The sequence below is a fragment of the Haliotis asinina genome, chromosome 1, assembly GCF_037392515.1.
Source record: "Haliotis asinina isolate JCU_RB_2024 chromosome 1, JCU_Hal_asi_v2, whole genome shotgun sequence".
NCBI classification, from domain to species: Eukaryota; Metazoa; Mollusca; class Gastropoda; order Lepetellida; family Haliotidae; genus Haliotis; species Haliotis asinina.
In genome coordinates this window covers 22,589,435-22,613,214 of record NC_090280.1, presented here as the reverse complement: position 1 = coordinate 22,613,214, position 23,780 = coordinate 22,589,435, and the positions used below count along the sequence as shown (strand labels likewise).

The following is a 23,780-nucleotide window of genomic DNA, read 5'->3' as shown; positions in this document are numbered from 1 at the left end:
ACATCTGCACGTCTTTCCATCCTTCATCTTCCTCAACAGAGGACCACAGTACCAGCTAAAACCTAAACTGACGGTACAGTTCCACATCTGCACGTGTTTTCACTTTTCAACAGAGCCTATACAGTTTAACATCTCAACAAGCTAACGTTTCAGCTGCCAAAACAAGAGTACTTCATTTACTAATCACCCAACAACAGGAAATGTTTGCCACGATTCCATTTTTAACAGAGGATTGTACTGGTATTGGTCTCTGAGCTTAACTGATGTATATCAAAGTATATTAACAACACTGATTTAGCATAAACATTCTTATTCAATTAATAAAGCTGTAACCTTTTATTTTCGTTTCATGAAACTTATGTTATATTTCATCAACAGCGATAATGTGAAAACACAATTTTTCAATCAATATAGCTTTAACCTGTTTTATCAGAAAGATTTAACTCTTATGCTTTCTCAACACACCGACCGACATTTTATTACTCATCCGTTGTAGATATCACTGTTAGGTAATTTCAGAAAGTTACACATTGTGTGATAACATCACTTGATGGCGTACGTATGACGTCAAAGTGTTCTAGTGTTATGACGTGCTAATACCTCGGTCACAATAGCATTAGACCTTGCTTGACTTTCGGAAAGCTTAGTGTCATCACACTCGTGGAATTCCTAGTAAAGAAGTACTTTGCTCGATATTATTTTGCTAATGCCGGGTGAGTAATAAATAAAATACGAAACTGTGTCCCGTGTAACACCATATTTATAAAACTGGTGAATGGCATCGGTATCTAACGAGCGAAAGCGATTTAGATACCAAACCATTCACTCGTTTGATAAATAAGGTATTACATGGGACATAGTTTAGTTTTCTCTATATATCAAACACTACACACATAATAGGATTGCACATGGTAATTTGCACATGAGCTAAATGGATGGGCTTGTCGGCTAAGGCTCCACAATTTCTTAATTCCATAAATCATAAGTAACAGATCGGTTTCCGATTGTGATCTTTTGATTGTCAGCACCTCAAATAAAACTCTACATAAATATAATACCCATTCTCAACATACATGCACACGCGCTCGTGGACACACACGCACTCACGCACGCACGCACGCACGCACGCACTCACGCACGCACGGACTAACACTCTCACACACGATTCAATAAGAATCGTTAAAAATCGTTAAATCGTTGTTTTTATGTCTTCTATAAATGCTTTAAAAGTTTTACTTTAGTTTTAAATGCTGCAAATTTGATCAACCAGATTACTTCAAACAGATGTCCCACATTATACAGGAATTCACATTACTGCTATCCTACTTCTGTATTGGTATCACTCGGCCTACAATGTATTCCTCAGGAGGTATTTGTCTTAGGACTGAAGTATCGTGGTCTGTAGCTTAACACCAGCTGACATTTGAACAACTGTTAACAACCCGTTTCCTGCAGATATCAGTCAACCACTCGTGTAAAGAAATAGAGAATCTCATCGAAATGTCTACTGATATCAAATATATCAACACAAGTTGATAAAGTAACAAATATCCGAGGCTTGGCAAGGATATTTTCACCTTTTCCAACGGGTATTGATATAATTGATATCAGGAAACACGAGAGTGAGATTCTGTTTATCATCCAAAATCATTCTTGATTAGTTTTCAGTGAAAACTGTACATGTCTGAAGACTGCACTGCCATCAGACTTCCGGTGCATCGATGTCATAACATTGTGACGTTATCGAGTTCATGACGTCATAGCATTGTCAGGGCTTTGTGCAAAATCTACTGTTAAAATGATATCTCCTACGAGATGTTGTCTGATCTGACACAATCCATATCTCCTGTTGTACACAGTTTTGGATGATAAATGCTGAACTTACAAATGGAATGTGAAATAACACCCTTCGAAAACGATACAGCTGTGTATTTCTGTACTGTAGCACAGAAAACGATTTTAACTGTACGGGGTTTCAGATCGGACAAAGGCACGAGACAGTTTTCAATGGAGCTGGGCGTAATAGATCGTTAATGACCAGGAAGGAAGACGTCATTACATACTGGTTCTTAAAATATGTATTCCAACTACTTTATGTTTCCACTTATTTACCAGTCTGTCATTAACACGTCCAGTCATCAAAGACATGCTCTTCTAGTACCACCACTGCTTTCTGTTTCCTGTCTTTAATTCCTGTCTGACACTTCTCTTCCTAGGGGATTTTGCAATTGTTAGTTACTTGAGGTATGCTGCCAAAAGTACCCTTTCAGAAAGTATAACTTCTAGGTTTAGAACTGCAGAAGAGAGGGGAGTGACAGTCCGGTTCAAGCAAACATTGTATTCTTGCCACTTGCTTTAAATATGCTATCTTAAATCAGGTACATATAATACTCTAATTCAATATTTCATGAAACATTTAAATGTAAGAATAAACAAAGGATTTCTGCCACATATACCCAATACTGTGTAGGTTGGTGTCAATGTCTTCACTCCACGAAAGCTTCTACATACAAAGATGTGAATGGTTTGTATAGTTGTTACGCTCTCTAGCTCAGCAAACCTCAGACTCATTTAGTAAAATAAGAATAATTTTATCGCCAGGAATTTATTGTAAATTGTGCTGAAAACGACAAGGCAATATCAGTAATCCCTATCTAATTAATGGACCAGTAACGTCTTGCTTCACTTTATGAATTCTTCTGGTAGTTCATCCTAAACACAAGTAACCCCATGTTTCCAGAAGATTGAGTCATGCAGTGTTATCAACCTTTTGCAATTGAATGGTTGCACTGCCCGACAGAATCAAAAGGAGATGAAATCTGTTTATGATGAAGACAGTCCATCTTTTGATACTTGTGAGATGTAAAACGGAATTTTCAAACTGAACATATGTCCCTGACAAATGAGCCAAGATGTGGACACCATTATGATGATACCTTTGAGGTCATTGAAAAGACGGAGTGTTTACATGAAATTAGGGGGTCTATTTAAGAGGTCTGCACAAGGTCAAGAAATGTTGGGAGAAATATGTTACTGTGGATGGTGACAATGTAAAGAGGTCTTAAGGTCCAAAAATCAAAAATGAAGTTTCTACCCTGAAAACGTCTTGGTGATAATTAGAACCTCTTTTATATTCCCTCGTACATAAACGACCAGCAGCTGAATGGTGTGCTACGTAGTCATTAACAGAATTGTTTACAATGAATTATCACAGCATGTTCACAAAGCAATCAGCTATCAAAGAACATAAACATCACATGTAGATTTGTCACAGATACTACATTGGTCTCGATAACATTCAAAAGTATACAGGTAAAGCAACGGTTCAGTTAATACTCACACATCACCACGATGGACGTTCACTCAACCTACATTTTCACAAAACAGCGTAGCGTTAACCGTATTAAATGAACTTTCTTAAACAGTAATGCAGAATACGTGAGCCATACTATACAACCAACTTTATCATACGACTCAGAGGTATGGGGATTCCAGCGGTATGAATGTTTGGAGAAGATTCATTTATTAGCATCTCAAAAAGTTCTTAGTGTTGGCTCCTCTTCACCAAATTGTATGGTGCATGGTGGATGTGGGAGAAAGCCAATATATATTATATATATATTAATTCCCAGATGTTTAAAACACTGGTTCAAACTTCTCCATATGCATGGACACCGTCTTCCCAGTATAGCTACAACGTGATTTTACATTCAGATAACATGGGGGAAATTACACAGGTATCGCGTGTAAGGAATCTTCTATTTGTCCATGGCTATGGTTGTATATGGTTTTGTGAATCAGTTGGAAGTGTAGACATGTTTCACAAAGAATTTTGAACTCGGTCTGTAAATATATTTAGCTCGAGTGGCATTCAACTTTAGAAGATGGTTCACGTTATGCCTATTACAACACGTTCAAGACTTTATTTCAACCGGAATTTTTTTCATCGGTACTCACGCCGGAAACTGTAGGGAACCATTTTATCTAATATCGGCTAGGTTCATTAGACCATGTCGAAAATGAGGGACGAAAATTGTTCATTGCAAAATCGGAACGAATATGTCAGTTATGCATATACAACTAGGAAATGAAATTCACTCTGTGTGCGTCTGTCCATTTTATAGTGATCTTCGAAAGAAATATATTACAAATCATTTGATAAGGACCAAGAACGAACCTCAGATATCAAACCTTTCACTATACATTATTATAATAAACATGCACTAGTTAAAAGTAACAAAGTCTTTAAAGAATGTGTCATTCCCGTGTGAAACAGTATGATATGTATATGAGCCGGATGCCGTTTGTAAAATAAGCTTTTTGACTTTGGTAGAGGTTGCACCGTTGCACATCAACGTGAAGGTAGTGCCAAGGGAAACAAATAGTAAAGCGATGTCCATTAGATTGAAGTTAAAATAGAATAGCAGTAGTAAAGATTTATCGAGCCAGAAGGAAGCAACGTTACATACCTGACTGAATTTACTACACCCCTTAAGTTGCGACTGTTATTCGTATTCTGTTCTGTTCTAGCTATCGCAGATAATCGCGTTCACATATAAAACTTACTATTGTGAACTTGAGATTAGTTTGGACGATAGTCAGTCGCAAGCATTCCACGGGCATATGTGGTAGGGGATTTGACCCTGGGATATATCCATTCAAAACAGATAAACGTACAACGCCTTGGTTCTATTAGCTTTAGAGATACTGGGCCCGGATACTCGTTACCAGTGTGAACTTTGACATGTTTAAGACTGAGAAGCATGGTCAGTTAGTTTTAATATCTCCACTTTTCAATAACACATATCAAATCTGCTTATACTACGAAAACATATTAGGAGAAGCAAACGAGTGAGTGAGTTTAGTTTTACGCCGCAATAATCCAGCTATATGATGGTGGTCTGTAAATAGTCGAGTCTGGATCAGACAATCCAGTGACCAACAATGTGAGCATCGATCTGCGCCATTGGGAACCGATGACGTATGTCAACCAAGTCAGCGAGCCTGACTCTCCGATCCCGTTGGTCGCCTTTTATGGCAAGCATGGGTTGCTGAAGGTCTATTCTACCCCGAACCTTCACTAGTTGGAGAAGCAAGTAATACCCAAATACGTATACAGTGGCACGCACTCGAGACATTTCGCTTAAAATGCGTGTCCCTTTAGGCAAACCACAATGAAAACGGTTGAATCATCTCTGGACAAAAGTAGATATCAGGTTTACATGTGGATTCAGTTCATGTGCTAATTAGATAGACAATAGATATTGGCTAAGAATATATAACCCATTCGGCGACTCAAGGCTTAACACATGAACGTTCTGGATTGAATTCATTTCCTAGTTGTAAGTCTATGTAACATCATCTATGGTCTCCAAAGACAATTGAATTTTCTGGAATCGTTTTGCCCCAATGGGTTTGGAACTGAATCCCCGACACATCATCTATTATTGTGTTTCATAACGACGTCATCATTGTCAGTGACTGTTAGTGACACATTATAAATATCTCAGTATAATATTTTCATCGAGACTGGTTCAACAAGCGTATAAAGTATGTTTGTCTGTATTTAGAATTTTCAATAATAAGAAGGAACTCCACGTACCCAAATAAAAGTGAGTAAGTTCTGTTTCAAGTTGTTGTTAATGAATGAACATTATGACGCTCGAAACTAGAACTCATCATTTGATCCAGGGATTTTGTAAATATAGAGCATCCCACAACCATTTCAAAGTCAACATATATAGGAATGACGATGATACACCAATAACAGAATTTTACCGTTCACGCTGTGATGGTCGGCTCAAACGGAAACATACAACCCTATTTTTTTCATTTGTTAGGAAAAAAACAGGATATACGAGATGAACAGTTTTCACTGCTACAAAATGTTTATTATGGACAACTAACTGTTCCAGCCGAATGTTCAATATAACCACTTTATTCCCTCACAATATCTTCAAACTTCGATCAACCTTTCTATACCCATATTTTGACCATTCTTAGATGATTTGTAAACTGTACAGGCAAACATGACCCCATAACCAATACAACGATCTGTCTGACTAACGGGATAGGGTGACTAGTTGACTTGGTTGAGCAGATTGATGCTCATGCTATTGATCACTGGATTCTCTATTCCAGACTCGATTATATACAAACCGCCGCCAATAATACTAAACATTAGGTTAAAATTCAACGGGAAGTTACCCGCTTTTTTGGGGAAATATTATCCAGCGAAACTAAATATTTCAACGCTTAAAAACAAATGTCAAAGTGCGTGATGTGTCAGTATGAATTTACCACGCCAGTTGACATGTCTGTGACTCACATTCTGTTTTTGGGCTTACATGTGTGTGGTATGTATGTGCTAGCTGAAAAGAGCATTTGAATTATACTGAGCTTTACATGACTTTTTATAAGTGACCAGTGTTTTCTATGAAAATAGTATTGCTTCATATTTTGACGCTTTAATTTGTGACTTACATTTCGTTTGCGTGCCTGTATATGTGGTATGTATCTGTGAACTTGTATTATATGGAGCAGGCTTAAATAATGTGCTTCAATATTTATGTCAACCTAGTGAGTATTATTTGTTTTGAGTGCAGGTCTTGTCTCCATGACAACTGGATACCCATACACTGTTACACGTGTTCGTGAAGATGTTACCATGACCATGAAGCCAAAGAATGTCAGCTTCGTATATTTTGTATGGCTGAATGGTTCGGTACCTGGGAGACTGTTACTGGTCCAGCCCAGGACACACCGTGTAGAGGTAATTAACAGCAGTCACACCGGCTACAGGACCAGGATCAGATACACCGGGGAGGACTCACCATTACAGACCGGACAGCTGGGGTTTACCATCTACAATGTTACTGTACAGGACGCTGGTACTTACTACTGTCAGAGAATCAATGGACAGGAAGTTACTGGATGTAGACAGGTCCTCGTTGTAGTACGTGAGTAGTATATGAAGAATAAAGGTTGACTGTTGCAATGCATCTCCAACATGACTGAATAGCTGTTTAACCTTCTATTGCCAATAGTGAAAGCTGAGGGGAGGAAATTATCGTATGCTGGTATATAGCGACATGGGTCCGAATATGTGTGTGTTAGTGTGCAGTGAGTGTGTACATGTGTCCATTGTGTGTGAGCATGTGTGTATTGTATGGAATAATGCTTAAAGCCGCGTCAGTTCGCAGCTAGTCGCAGCAACACCGGCAGTCACAGAAATAATCACAGACCAGTGAGTTTCTCCATTATGTAATATCATATGAGGCCAGCATTAGTCTGTCTCACAGTCCCTGAAGACATTATCTTTCTCTACTGTCCAGCCCTCACTGCAATGGTTTAGCCCTAAATGAAGCAAGTCTTGATTTTCCTCGGGTTCAGGTCTATTCTGTCTTGGGCGCGTTTTCAGTTTAAATGGGTATACAATCAAAAATTTATATATTCACAGGCAAAACGTTAATGCCAGGCTAACATATAATATACACTATGTACATAACATCAAAACACATCTGATGAACATGCCTTCATAATAAGCAGAGGGCGTATACATGTATTACGCCATGCAATATAACACAGGTCACTTTCGTGATTACATGTTTACAGTGATCAACAAAATGAACGTTGCGTAAAGAGTTTTAGAGCTGAAATGGATAGAATTATTATCGCACGTTATCGGAAATGAGCGGTCAATGTAGCTTGCTAATGTCTGTAAAATGCTTGATGAGGGTCATTATCCATCCCGTTGTTAGGTGACGTCATAAGTAGCTCAGCAGTTGAAGTTCAATCACCTACGGCTCGTTTGAACCTGAGCTCATTATTGACAATATAATGATCACATTCGTCACATACACATGTGTCATCATGCACTTTCTTGCTTGTGCCAACCATCACAATCGTTCCATAAATTACAACATACAGCAATAAAAATATCGACTGGAAGGCTAACGTTGTTGAGCACTGAAAACAGTGACGTCATCTGTGTTGTGTCTATATTTGTAAAATGTGTGTCATTGATCTTCGTCGTTTGTTGTTAGCAGTAAATGCTTCTAAACTGATGCCGTTGCTTGTGTTCTTTTTCACTAAAAATTATATTTATTTTAGCTATAATAGCGGTAACGCTAATTGTCAGGGCATTATCATTTACAGGATCCCTCGGTCCTTTCTAACTGCGCTCCTTCGTCGGGCATTTAGTGAAAGACCTCGGGCTTTCGCAAATGATATGCCCTGAAAATAGCGCTACCTTAAAATAACATGTGGCCTAATGGTGAAAATAGGGGATAATTGTACTGTGTTTGACGGACTGGGCATATGTACCGTAGGTTATATAACTTCGTAACGTCCCTAATTCGTCAACCACAGTACATTATCCCAATTCTAATTCAACTCGTTTTATGCTTTTTTTAGTGAAAACAAAATTATTTTTTTAAAATCAGGTCAAAGTTCCCCTAGCTCAAAGGTTAATCATATCACTCCATGAACTTAGACAATCACCAGACAAATTAGTTCCCTTCAGCACGGTTGTTATGTTCACACTGACTAAGCCTGACTATGATGAAGAAATCATAGTGTTACAGTTAAAATAAAATGGAATTAACATGAAACCGCCCTCTGGTTATCAGAAATGAGCGGACCGCTGTAAATGATAATGGTCCTTTGATTCCTTACCGACGGACCGTTACAGTTCTTTAGTCAAATGACGTTATAGTGGTTGACGTGACACTCCATAATGACGTCATGAATCTTGTTCCATGATCTAACAATGATGGGTGAACAGCCCGTTGCGAGTAAATTGTTTGATCTTACAACAAAATTTATGATACTGCGCTGTCTTTCCATCCATTTTTTGCGGGATAGGTGAGTTAACTGACCTAGCGCTTCTGCAAATGTATACAAAATATGAAAAAAACAGCGTTACCCTGACAGTGTTGGGATTCATTCAAAGGTTTTGGTTAATCGGTTATCAAATTGCGGCCGTATATGCTGATTATACGGTCGGTATTTCATAGCATTGACCAGTCGGAAGTCGTGTTACATACTAAGCTGAATTAGAATATACTATAAATATTGTACAACGAAGCCTATCTAGTGGGTGACACGGGACTGTGTCCACACATCCAGCATCCGCACAGTCAACGTATGCAATAACCTCGTGTAAGTGCCATACACTGGTCAAATGTATTCATACTTATAGGATAGAGAAAATAGTACCAAACACGAACTACTACTATTTGTTAAATGATATTCCGAGTGCTGAGTTTTATTTGGTTTACAAGCATATTAATACCTGTTGTGTTCAATGACTGAAGGTCACATGCAACCAAAAAATCAAACATAATTAAAAGACATTCATCACTTATTCATGATATGTAATATCCATTGCTGCTTTTACAAAAACGAAATAAACAAAATTATAAGCGTACAATCGCGATTCAAAAGTGCAATATTTTGTACTTGGACTTACTTCCCCCAAAACGAAGTCCTCGGGAGACCGAACCCAGTCTTAGCACCTGGATGTGCACTCAAGAGTAACGACGGCTTCTGATTGGCTGTTTCATTTGCTGATATGCTGAGGGTTCATTGTGTGTACAGACAGATGATCTGTTTGATGGGCATTTTAGAAGTATAGCGAGTCACAAGAAAGTAAGATTCTTTATGGATAACAACTTCTTTTTGTGTACTTGATGCGTCGTTTCAGTATGGATTCATATAATGTTGTCAAACAAAATCATACACACTAAAACAAGTCGTTATCCATGAAATTTTTTTATAGAGATGTTGGGTTTGGAAAATACATGAATTCTCTGAATTTGCGCTCGATCCAATCAAAAATCATGTCAGTAGAGATGGTAAACTACTGCGTGGCTGGAATCTGTCATTCGTCCAAGTACAAAGCAGGACTTGAAACTGACAGGAGTTTGCATCAGTTATATCTCGCAAACTCGCGTTCACTTGCTTTTGTGTCCATGGCCCATACAGTTCCAGGTAATGATTTCTGAGATCGCGACATTTGACAGATCTCGTCATTTCGCTATATCGCGATCTCGTGCTTTTGCAGGAGTTGCCCGTACTCTTCTATTTTATGTATCGATCTCAATAAACATAAGAACGCGAGAACACCTGATTGCGGGATGGCCTAAAAGGGGCCACCGGGTACTACTAAAACTGGAATGCAGAATATTAAAACGAAATCTGAATTCCAGGTATGGTTTGGTTGAAACTGTATAGTTAACGATGAAAAACCAACATTCATAACATACCGAGAGTCCCAGAGAAAAGATACTGTCTTGTTGTTATGTGTTGTCTAGCTGTGTGAGAAGGTTCCTTACTTCTCTTGTGAGGGTGTGACATCCTGGGGTCCTGGGCAGGAAGTGACAGTGTTTTGACAGCTTTTCTTTCCTTAATTAAAACTCTTGGGGTTTCCTAATTAACCTTTATTGTCTCAAGCTGAATCAGCACGTTTATGTTAAAGAAGAGTGGCCATGGGCAACTGTGACATGATTATTAATATGTGTTAAAAGAAATATATTAAATCACAACATTTTGTACTATGTTATAAAGGATCGAACCAAGCATTCGCACGTACAAAAATCGTATGTATTTCCACTGTATTCTGAAAAGCATAAATTGAACCGAAAGCCGTTAGCCCGCGAGTATGCAAATGCATAAATTTACTAGTACACATGACAGACAAAATGCAATTATATCTACCTAAATAAAACTTAGTAGAGCATGAGCCAACAAGTTTGCTCAAAGCACAGCACTCTTTTCTGTATAGTCTCAACAGACACACTATATCACAAGCGTTCTGTCCGGCTTGGCACGTTCCTTCAGAAGCATCTTTGACCTCTCAAATGTATCTTCAAGTGTATTTCAAGCCATAGATTGGAATCATATTTACGTAAACATCGGTAGATATGATACCAATCTAGGTATTTAACTACAATTCAAGATCCATGTTCTAGATTTAAGCTGGCTTTGAGAGCTCGGCCCTAGCCGAAGTAATATTTTGGGGGTTCTAAATAAATGAAAGTATGTCTGTAAGTATCCTGACAAATTTCAGCTCATGTTTATTTAATTCCGCTAATTGAGAGCGATATTAAAAATCTCTCCCATGGGTGGGCTAAAATACGTCTTTAGGGACTGTGAGACAAACTAATGATAGCCGTGTGTGATATTACGTTATGGAGATTCTCACTGGTCTGTGAATTTTGCTGTAACTGCCGGTCTTGCTGCGAATAGCTGAGAACCGATGCGACCTTAAGCATTATTTTATCGCTCACTGACGTAAATATGTTCCTCAGCTTCCAGACACTTTCATGATTTTACTTATATTTGACACTTAAGTTCACTATTTCGTTTGTTAAAGTATAGTGAACGTGTTGAGGATTCTGAAGTACATAGGAAATTCTATCAACGGGAGCGGGATTATATACACTACCATACACTTCGTTATGCAAATTACAAAGGATTTTCAAGCTATGTCATGAATTCACAATAATTAATTTTGTCTGGCAGCGTGACACAATTCATAGGAAAGCACACCAAACGCAGAAGAATGTGTCGTAGCACAAAGGAGCGTAATTGATCGTGATAGAACGTGGACACTATTCGTTGTATAGCGAGCGCCAGTAAACAACAACACCAACGCTTCAATACAGACACGGCGAGAGCCGGACGTTTAATGAAAAAAACAAAACAAAACAAGGGAATAGGATAGCATAGGAAACGAAACGAAACGTAGTGGCCGTGATAAAACGTTCATAGAAGCGCAATGAAGATTGATAACGATCTCTTATTAACCTATCTCCGATTTTGGCTGCAGTAAACTAGGTTTCTTCCATAATCAGGTAGTGCTCTGCTGTGACGTTGCACTGATCATTTCTAAACCTAGGACCCGTGAAGGTCCCGGGGTAGAATAGGCCTCCAGCAACCCATGCTTGCCATAAAAGGCGACTCAGCTGGTCGTAAGAGGCGACTAACGGGATCGGGTGGTCACATGTCATCGGTTCCCAATTGCGCAGATCGATGCTCATGTTGTTGATCACTGGATTGTCTGGTCCAGACTCGACTATTTACAGACCACCGCCATATAGCTGTAATATTGCTGAGTGCGGCGTAAAACTAAACTCACTCAATCTAAACCTAGGTTTTGAAGAACACGTTTTGAAATCTCATGTCAGGTTACATTTCGACCATGTCATAATTTAGGTTTGGAAATGGTCGTTATTTAACCAAATGAAAGGTGGAATGACCATGCTTTTTATGACTGATACAGCTATCACAAAATATTACATTACTGAAAACTTTCAAAATACAGGGGATCAGGTAGTCAGGCTCGCTGACTTGGTTGACACATGTCATCGGTTCCCAGTTGGACAGATCTCTGCTCATGTTGTTGCTCATTAGATTGTCTGGTCCAGACTCGATTATTTGCAGACCGCTTCCAAATAGCTGGAATATTGGTGAGTGCGGCGTAAAACTATACTCACTCACACACTCCAAAATACAGCTGGTAACTGGTTTGGAATCCGCAACCGTTCGCTCTCTTGCGTGGAGGTTTTATCCACTAGACTACGAAGGATACCAGAGAAGAATGAGCAGCCGCACGTGCAGGGCACGTTTAGCACGTGTTATGAACGTGCAAGACAAGGTTTTGAATGCCAGGCTGATCCATCATGAGGGCTGATCCATCAATATAGTGTTCACACAAGAAAAATTGCACAAATCTGAATTAATACAAACTAGTATTTGTGTTTTACATTCATGACTGTTCAAATTTGGATAAAATACTCCTCCTCGGGTTTCGTAGCATATGTAACCCCTTTGAGTCGTGAAAATCTCTCCGGGCTTTGCTGGGGATTTTTTTTCTGCTCCGCCCGCTTACATTTGCCACCAAACCCCTTAACTTCAAACAGTGGCAGTCTGTGACGTCTCAGTTAACGCCATGCTGCCTAAACCTCGATATTAAATATAGAAATACGACTTTTTAAAATCTTTAAAATTGAAATTAATTTGTAAATACCATTTGCTTATGAAACAAGGAATTGGAATTTCGTGTAACAATAGATGTTTGTATTGTCTCTTTTCACTTTCACACGAAAAAAAATCGGATTGGACGAGCTGTAGATCATTGTCTGAACTGATCGATGAGACTAATTTTTCAGTTTGGTAATGATTCAACATACACTAGATCGCACTTAAGGCGTGTGTGTGTGAAATATGATTCAGGTTGCCAATCTATAAAATGTCTAGATATTACCACATGTACAATGTTATATATGCACTATACGTATATGATGACGCTTCTTATTAAGTTTCAAAACGCGAAATAATATGATAACAAAGCTAATTAGGATTATATATATATATAAGGATTATATATTATTATATAAGTATAAATATGTACATTGACTTCGTTACTTTTCAGTTCCCACTGGCAGAGAGTTAAACTTCAAATGTTTTCATTGGTTACCATCACAATGAAGATGGAAATATTATCAAGTTAAATAGATTTCATCTTATCAATCCATACTTTAACCATCGACTGGCGCAGTAGATATTTTTCCATGGCATTGTAGCGATTTTCAAAAACACGAGGACGCGACATTGCGATTTTTGAGAAATCTAGCGATCTCGCGTTCTCGTGTTTTTGTTCCAAGTGCCAATATAGTACTAGACTGTGATTTCAAAAACACGAGAACGCGAGATGGCGACACTTGACAAATCTCGCGATCTCGCAATATCGCGTTCTCGTAGTTTTGGTTTCATTTACCTATTCAGTTCTATGTAATCATTAGCAAAAACACGAGAACGCGAGATTGCGACAATTGAAAAATCTCGCGATCTTGCATTCTCGTGCTTTTGAACCAATTGCATAAAATTATACAGTTCTAGATAGCCATTTTCAAAACCACGAGAACGCGAGAACGCGAGAACACGAGATTGCGACACTTGACAAATCTCGCGATCTCGCAATGTCGCGTTCTCGTGCTTTTGTACCAATTGCCTATACAGTTCTAGATACCCATTTTCAAAAACACGAGAACGCGAGAACACGAGATCTCGCGATCTCGCAATGTCGCGTTCTCGTGCTTTTGTACCAATTGCATATACAGTTCTAGATAGCCATTTTCAAAAACACGAGAACGCGAGGACGTGAGAACGCGAGATTGCGACACTTGACAAATCTCGCGATCTCGCAATCTCGCAATCTCGCAATCTCGCGCTTTTCTGCCAGTTACCTATACAGTCATGTTGAATTCAGATCACGGGTAGCTCAGAGAGGTTGATTAATTTCTAAAAAGCATGGAAGACGGAAGGAATATTAAACCACATTTACTTTTTTGAAGGCGAACTTTTTTGGGTACCTGTGTAAATTACTGTCGTACGATACGTTTGTGGAGTATTTCACCAAGCAAAGAACGTATGGTGTAATAGGGATGAATTAAGTGGTTGTATATTGTGTACACAAATAAATAAATAATAGGCATATATTATTTTATATCAGAATATAGTGGTCTCGTAGACCACGAATGTTTTATGTATTTAAGCTGTAAGTAGTTGTCAGCATCCTCTTTTCTTTTAGTTTCATTTACAATTCTGTGTCACAGTTAGGTCAGAGTCAAAGGTTAGTTGCTAGGCATTTTAATTGTGACACACATAGTCAATTAAACCCTAATATTAATCAATACGCAAAATAGGTACAAATATGCTCATGGTAAACAAACAAAAGTCAATATACAGTTTACCATTTAACTTGTATGAATCATTTTGAATCATTTATGGTTAAGTTGTTTTCTGATTGGTCAATATGCTGGCTAGAGTTCTTGTTTGCTGTCTAGTGTCTGTATCTTCAAAGATTGATCTATCTCACCTATCATGTATATTGTATGTACTTGACACAGATTACATTTGATCAGTGTGTTGTACATATATGCGTTTAATGCATGCGTTGACTGTGGTGTTGCTGGATATGCAGACCCACTCTCGTGTCACTCACACGTTATAGGTTTCTTTGTACAATATCTTTCGCGTTACCCCCAGGTTCTGTACACAGTATCTCTAGTCCATTTCATTATTATACTATGTATTAATATAAATATTTTTGCTAACTCTCGTTTTGAATATCACCGTAAACCTGTGATAACGTAAGTCATCTGTGCTATATTGCGGCGCTTAATCACTGTACGTGTACCTTTATGCATTATGATTATGCATTTACGATGATGATGATTATGACGACAAGTTCATTAGATGTGATGCTATGTTATGCATATTGTGTATATTTGTGTTATAACAGAGAGCCTTCTTCCACCCCGATATGGAACAGTTATGTCACTCATAACCCGTAGTCTGCGTTAATAAAGCATTGGACTCACTGTGTCATGGCCGCTACGGGAACACAAATATTAGCGACACAAATGTATTTCTATTTCTTGGAGCCAGGAGACAAAGAACTGTGTAAGTCAGGATGTTTTGCAGTCAGGTGGGAGCGGAAGACAAACTAGTATTTTGGGCCGAAAGTAGTTAATATGGTGTCGAATAAACACCAGACAAGCACATTTTAGCAGCCTGCTACACACTACTAGCATAGACTAAGGCTTTGTCTGTGAATATATAATTTTGATTGTGACAAATAGATTAGTATAAAATGAAAAGGAGACCAGACCTGAACCTGACCTGATGAAATCTATACTTGCTTCACTTAGGGCTTAAGCATTGCACTGAGGGCTATTCAGGAGGGACAATGTTGTGTTTAGGGACTGTGAGACAGACTAATGCTAGCTTTACATGAAATTACATCATGTAGAAACTCGCATGCCAGTAATTATTTCTATAGCTGACAGTGTAGCTGCGAATAGTCGCGAATTGATGCGGCTTTATCCAATAGTTTATCACTCACTGACGTTAACCTATTTCCAGCTTCTGCACACTTTAGTGTTTCCGCTTATATTTGACATCCATGTTCTCTATTTCGTTTATTAAATTATATGGAACATGTTCAGGATTTTGAAGTACATAAGAAATTATAAAAACAGGAGCGGGCTTACATAGACTACAAAGGATTTTCAAGCATTGTCATAAATTTGTTAAATGCTTGGGAAGTGAAAAGCGTGAATGAAGCATGACCACAACGCTACTAACATGCGCATGCGCCTTGACCTCGAGATAATGCGCATGCGCAACACCAACGAGAATGCAAGAAAATGAAACATCGCAATCTCGTTTTCTCGTGATTTCGTGTTTTTGTGGCCTTTTTTGACAAGTCGAGTTTGCGAGGTCTGACAGCATGTACAAATGTCGAATTCTCATGTTATCGACTTTTGACAGAAACGTGCTCTGTACCAAAAACACGAGAATGCGAGATCGCGAGAACCCGAGATTTTGGTCAAATCTCACGTTCACGCGATCTCGCATTTTCGCACTTGTGACTTTTTAAAATTGCTTCCAAAGGTCGAGATCGCGAGAATGCCCCTTACAGTATTCCATAGTATTGTGTGTACATGTGTGTATTGTGTGTGTGCATGTGTGCATGGGTATATTGTGTGTGCATGTGTGTATTGTGTGTGTGCATGTGTGTATTGTGTGTGTGTACTGTGTGTGTGCATGTGTGTATTGTGTGTGCGCGAGTGTCTGCATGTGTGTATTGTGTGTGTGCATGCGTGTGTATTGTGTGTGGTATTTATGTCAACTATTCCAGAGATATGCTGGTTCTTCTGTATTTATCATAAAGCCAACGGATATTTTCGGTATCCCTTGCGGTCATATACGGATACCGATGCAAATTAGAGAGGTCATATGCAAATTTTAGTGACTACTTTCAGCTGTAAACAAATACGCCCATCTATCGGCGATCGTGTCCAGATTCCAGATTGACGGCCGTGCACTGTGAGTGCCTTGATGAGAGAAAATTGTTGTCTCGTAATGAGAGATATGACCTCTCTAATTTACATCTGAGAACTAGTGGTTCGGGGTCTGATCCGTTCTTTTTCTTGACACCGATGAGTAATTTACACATGAGACTGGAGAGTTCATAAGGGGTATTGTTTCGATGGGGAGAACATTATATTTGTTGTTCAAAAGTTTAACTGAAAGTTTCCCAAATTCCATATGTATTTCTTGTCATTTTTCAAACTAAGTTAATATTTGGTGACAACAATAAGTTCTTTAACATATAAGTTGACTGCGAACTACATATTGTAACGCAGTCAAATGAGTGATCATTAGAAAACTGGGTGACCGAACTTGTGACGTCACGCATTACTACGCACAAGGGTCGCTAAATACAATGTTTATTCCCAATGCAGGATATTAACCATGCCAAAAGACATATATTTGCCGACAAAGAAGCTTTATCGCAGGTTAACATGAATAAGTGTATCCGAGTGCACCAGTCTTGCATCTTTTACCGCCTCACTATGGAAAATACTTTTAACTCGATTCAGTAAGTAGTTGCGTGGTAACTATCATATTTATTCAACAAAACGGTTTGAAGCATTAAGATCCAGTCAACATGTATTCTCTGTTGTAACTGTGGAACACTGAGTGAGTGAGTGAGGATCCTTGGCGTGACGAGTGAACACTTAAACTGTTTAACATTTAATAGATGGAAAATTAATGAACAAGTATAGAGGATTTAGTAAAAACATTGACATTGTAGTACATTGACACAAGCGTTAAGGTTAAGGTCTTTGTTATATTTTTTCACAGAGAGGCCAACCGCACCTACCATCACCGGACCTGCCTCACCTGTATCAGGTGAGAATGTCACCCTCACATGCTCCTCCTCCTCCCGGAGTCTGCCCCCGGACCATCACCGTCTGACCATGACCTACATCTGGAGGAGGGACAGGACCCTGCTAGAATCTGGTGATGTGTCTCCTACAAGTGGAGATGACCTGACAATAATTCACACCAGCAGAGAGAACTGGGGATACATCTACAGTTGCCAGGCTGTGGAGGAGGGACTGGAGTCTGACTGGAGTCACGGATATGTGTTTGATGTCCTCTGTGAGTAAGAACCTACCTTGCTTTAGGTAACAGAACCTCGTATTACGTATCCTTGAAACTCTGCTGAGTCACACTTTTGTGACAACTTTCTTTCGCAGAAGTTCTGTGTAAACAGAACAGAAATCATTATTGTGAAAGTTCGGATAGGAATGAGCGACAGGTTTGCTTCAATGATCAGTTGAAGGTTTCAGAACTTATCAAAACTGCGGCTGGGCCCCGTTCCTCAAAGCGAACTGTCGTACGTCTGTGGTAAAGTATGGGAATTACGATCGCTTTGAGGAACGGGGCGCTGGTATGATCACCCGGATATGTTGTCAAGAGTTGCGCATAGCAACAGAGTGGGTGGGTGAGTTACCACGGTGTCCCAGCTGTAGACGGTACTTATTGTTAGAGGAAAACAACTTGATACGATCGCGAGACAGGAAGGTTTGCCATTCTTATGAATCCCAAGAGCACAGGCCAAACCAAGCAGCTGGTCTTTATTCAGACATTTACGTCACAGACGGAAACTAGACTTATATCTCAGAAAAAGACTTCCTTCCTAGCTGACCATCTCACATGCATTGCAGATGGACCTGACCAGATACACTTTGACGGCATAAGGGGCAAACTGGAGGAAGTGATACCTGTAACGACGAGATGTTCTGCTGACTGTAACCCTGCCTGCACTGTAACCTGGTGGGACACATCAAGACAGATGGTGATGACAGGACACAGGAAGGCTGTGTTGTACATACCAGCTATAGATGTGTCTATGTCTAGACAGTACATGTGTCACGTCAACAACACACATGGGAGCGCATCACGGAACCTGACACTGGATGTCTTCTGTAAGTCAACAGTTGTACAATAGAATCTATAACATGCAACCTGTCTTTTGGATGACATCTGCCTTTCCATTCACCTTAACGTGATGGAACACCTGCGAGAACACCAACGGCAGTGGTACCCACCGATTCAAAATCATTAACCGTATCAACTCGTAATATTGATAAGAACGTCAATCAAATGTCAATATCACGACAATGTTTTTGTAAAATCAAAACGCAGCCAAGCGGCACAGATGGCTCCTAATCTTCCCTTTATATGTGACACCAAACTCGACACTTTTCCGTCTCTTTAGAACTTCGCCTGCACTAGTTAGATCGCTGATGTTTCCAACGTTGCATGGTCTCCTGTTGAACTGGCGTAGACAGTGAGGTTGATGGGGGTCCAGTGAGAAAGATTATTTGAGATGAACATCGCATGTGTCAACCCATTAAATATGTCTGAATCAGATTGAAGACCCGTGATGTTACTTGGAAATTGTTGAACGCTGACGTTGCATGGTCTCTTGTAGTGCTGACGTAGAGAGTGACGTTGTTGTATCAAGTTGACTGACTGACTGACTGACTGACTGACTGACTGACTGACTGACTGGTTGACTCGCTGACTAACTGGCTGATTAACTGACTGGCTGGTTGCCTGTAAAAACGATGAAGTTCTTAGAATGATTTTGGATCGAATGACTGTATCACTTGCAATTTGACCATTACCGTTGAATCCGTCTGTGAAAATAGATCGATGGGCGTTGTAGCGAGAACGGAAAAGATTTCAAATTATTTCAAATGAACTTCTGAAGAGGCGTGATGTTGGGGTATATGTGGCATAAAACTTCACTCATTTACTCAGTCACCCACCCACTCAATTTCGCAGATACGGGGCAGCCCTGGTTATATTTCTAATCCTGGTGTACATTATATTTCTGGTATTTTGTAAGCACGTCATGTAATTTAAATAAAGCAACGTGTCTTGGATGTTATTTTTTTCTGAAAAGTAAACATGATTATTCTTTACTGAACTGAATATTGTCCAAATTAAATGTTTCAGCACGTGAGGTTACTGAATCTTGTGTCGTTTCCACCGTCCCCGTGACTGCTGTCTGTTCGGTTCTCATCGTTGTCATCGCCGTTGTCGTCATAGTTGTTGTTTGTAGAAAACACAGACGTGAAGGTAATACGGTGTGATGTGATAGCGTCTTGCCTGAGTGTGTGCACGTATACATCGTCACTAAGTTATCCCACTGCACATTCTTATATGTGGTGAATAATGTATGACAGTCAGGGATAAGGGCGAGGTGGTGAGGAAGGGTGAAGGGTGAAGGGGGTGGGGTGAGGAAGGGTGAAAGGTGAAGGTGGTGGGTGGCGAGGAGGAATGGTGGGGGTTGTGGGGGTTGTGGGTGGCTGGGTGGGGTTTGGGGGCAGGGGGTGGATGGGTGGGGTGAATGAGGTGTCCAGAGCAAAGCATATAACAATACGTTTGTATATAGCGCCTGGTGTCTAGATGTCTATTTGCACTCACACTCAGTAGAAAGCTAGCTAATAAGTATTTCCATTCATACTGACATTTTCGACGATATGATCATTTTGTCCTGTCTATACTGACTGATCCTGTTTAGGCCTGATTTGCAGCGTGTCTGTGGTGTATCTTGATAAAATGTTAAAGTGTCCTTGATGGTGTCAGTACGTCTCTTGTGGAGAGATGGAATCTGAGACCGGCCTTTAAGGAAGAGTTTGAGAGAGAGGATAGATTGTAAGAGAAGGCGGTGAAAGTACTCTGAACTAATTTAGAAACGCACCACTGGGATAAAATGTTTAGTGTCCGTGGTAAACGAAGAAAAGAACTTGTCCTTGTTGACACTAAAATTGTCAATCAGGATTGAAAGACAAGTAAAAGCTAAAGTAATCATTCTCAAATTAGTGAAAAATGAATTAACGATAACGTTGAAGGGGGTCAAACTTATTTCCAACCGTGGCTGTCAGTATGTATGCTTTTGAGCTGTAGCTCGACCACGACAGACGTGTGTCTGTGTCCTATCATGACTACCAGTCTCTCTACAGATTAGTACGCTTCCATCAACCCTGCTGAACTCAACAGTCAGCGTTACACTGATACTCTGATCCTTCTATACCCCTGACTGAGATGAAATCAGGACTTGTAAAGAGAATACACTCATGTTCCTTCAATGAGTGAAGACAATGTGGTGATCTCTGGCTGGACAAATGGTTGTCAAGGGTGTGCTCGATCACGTGTTGTGCCAAAGACAACAATTTGGTGCTTTTGAAAGTTTCGGTATCATTTTGATACACAGTTGACTGATCTGACAATGTGTTGTGGAAACGCCACGTTTTCTGTATTTGCAGGTAAAATGGTCATTTTCAGCAAATGGTGGGTCACGTCACCAGATAGGAATGCACGCATTTCTTAGTGTGCATCATGTTTATCTGTCAAAGTCAGATTACTTCAAGCACAGTTTGGGTTCAAAATTCGTTTTACATCTTCCATGATTAAGGATAATAATGGTATGCTGGGGTTTCAGAAGTAGTTCAGTATGGAATCAAGCCAAGGTGCTTGAAGAGGATATGAATCAACAGTGTGCACATATTTACATATTTAATGACCTTCAGTCTCCATGTTTATGTTTACACTGGCTCCAGGACACTAGTTTTAATCGATAACTATACGGGAAATTTGTTTATCTTATATTTTTCATCTAACACTGCGCATATGTAATTATTTGCACAGACTTATTTGTTCCAGGTAAAGGATACACATTTAATCGGTGAGTACCTACTATCCAGTACAAGTAAGACAAATGACTAAACACCTGACTTAAAACTTGGTAGTATCTGCTATTTTTCCAAGTTACTGTAGAAACACTTAATCACAAACACAGATTTGATTGGCTATGCTACACTAATCAGTAGCAGTATATATGGAATTTTGAACCCAATCTGAATTAATAGCACATCGCTAATGAGCTGCTGGTATCACAGTTTTTGACATTTCAGGCAAATGTTAGAAGATCATTAACTACCCATAACTCAGAACGTGCTTACCCTTTTTGTGAGCACATTCATGGATTTAACTGTTACAACTATTTTGTCCTTTGCAAGATTCTGTGTCTAAGGAAAGCGGATTTTTTAAAAAAATATCCTTGATTCCGACCACTTTCTACATTTCCTTCCCCCCGGCAGCGTTGTCACATACACCCGTGACGCAGACACAGACGGAGGTTACGAGGAGATAGCAGGTTGGTGCAGGACGTCACTGTTGTACGCCACGTCAGTTGATTCAGATGACGTTAAACAAGTCATACGAATTATTAAAGGGGTAGTGTTATGTACGATGTCTGAAAATCAGTCTTGGACTTTTGGTAAGCTGTCAACATACAAAACTAAAGGTGTATAAGCATTTTCAAATTCTGACAACTATGAGCAGTGATTGACCATACTGAAACGCATGCCGTTTGATGTAAAGTATCTCTTATACTCATTAACTTCTAAGTAGAGGAAAATAATAACATCAGTGTGCAATGTACGGGAGTGGTATATACAGATGTGCACAATAGAACATCCGTGATGAAAGTAAAAGTTTGTACGCATATTTACTTTACGTTTGTATGCATAATTGTTTCCAGATCGCGAGAGAGATCGGTGAGTATGCTCGTCAATGTTCATGTAAGGTGAATAAATATTTCATCACCACACAGGTGTAAGTACCCGTGAAGATCCAATTTAGAATTTTTTTTCAGCAACCCATGCTTGTCGAAAAAATTTGACTAGGGGATGGTGACGATGTTTATGCTTCTGATCACTGGATTATCTTGTCCAGAGCCATTTATTTACAGACCGTCGACATATATCTGTGATATTGCCGAGTGTATCGTTAAACAACAAACCAACCAGGCATGAATATACACGATTTGGGGCGCGATATAAATTGAGAGTGTGTCACAGCTTAATAATTTCCTCTCATTATGCTCACGTTCAATGTTCACTTTTATCAGTCTGGTGTCGTATCACAGGGAAGATGAAAACGATGGGAGCTACCAGGAAATAGAAGGTTGGTGTCTGAAGGTTAACAACTAGCATGATGTGTAACGACTGTGAAACTCGAACTGCCGTATAGGCTACTGATGTGTGGAGTGAACGTAGCTTGAACTATCTCCCATCTGAAGGACATTTGAAAATCTAGGGTAGATAGCCTTCAGCAACCCATGCTTGCAACATCCACGTCGGTTCCCATTTGAGCAGATAGATGGTCATGCTGTTGATCACTGGATTGCCTGGTCGAGACTCGATTATTTACAGACAGTGCATGGGCTGTGAGACCCAAACTGCCGTGTATGATATAATGAAACGTAGCTCGAACTGTCTAATCTCTGAAGTCGTGTCTCAAACCAAGGAAAGAGACCAAAACCCCCGATTATTTAGTTTGAAATAGCCATAACAGAATAGCTATAACATTGTAAATAGAGTCAAATTCGTTGATATTCTAGATGTCCCAATACTTAAGACATTTTTCAGAAATTGGTGATGGGTCGTGTTGGGACAGCTAGTCTGGACACCTGTAACGGTCATCCGAAATGATTCTTCCTTATTCATGGTTTGCTTACTTTATTGCTTTGCCGTTCTTGTAGAGAAAAATACTATTTTCTCAGTTTAAATACATTATTTATGTCATAAAGTTGATTAATGCTTTAATAGGAACAAGAAAATACTCCATGGTGAATACGTCGCTGTATTGTCACTTGAATTGTTATACTTAACACAGAAATGTGTCATCTTATGTGTCTGATATCAGAAGGTGATGCAAACGTAGATGACATCGTCCCCATCGTAGTTGTCTACTCCGTTATGCTGACTGCTGTGGCAGTTGTGGTGGCAGCAGTCACTGTTCTTGTCTTCAAGGACATAAAATGTACAAAGAATGCATGA

General features: G+C 39.5%; 1 protein-coding gene across 1 annotated transcript; it reads left to right on the top strand.

The window, feature by feature from the left end:
* Window positions 1-6,619: 6,619 nt before the first annotated feature.
* On the top strand, window positions 6,620-23,780 carry LOC137259585 (carcinoembryonic antigen-related cell adhesion molecule 6-like). Its single transcript, XM_067797237.1, has 8 exons — window positions 6,620-6,959; window positions 17,722-18,021; window positions 18,591-18,851; window positions 19,891-20,013; window positions 21,601-21,622; window positions 22,038-22,112; window positions 22,850-22,905; window positions 23,650-23,780. Exons 1-8 carry the CDS (start codon window positions 6,668-6,670, stop codon window positions 23,778-23,780), a joined length of 1,260 nt encoding a protein of 419 aa, XP_067653338.1. The 5' UTR covers window positions 6,620-6,667.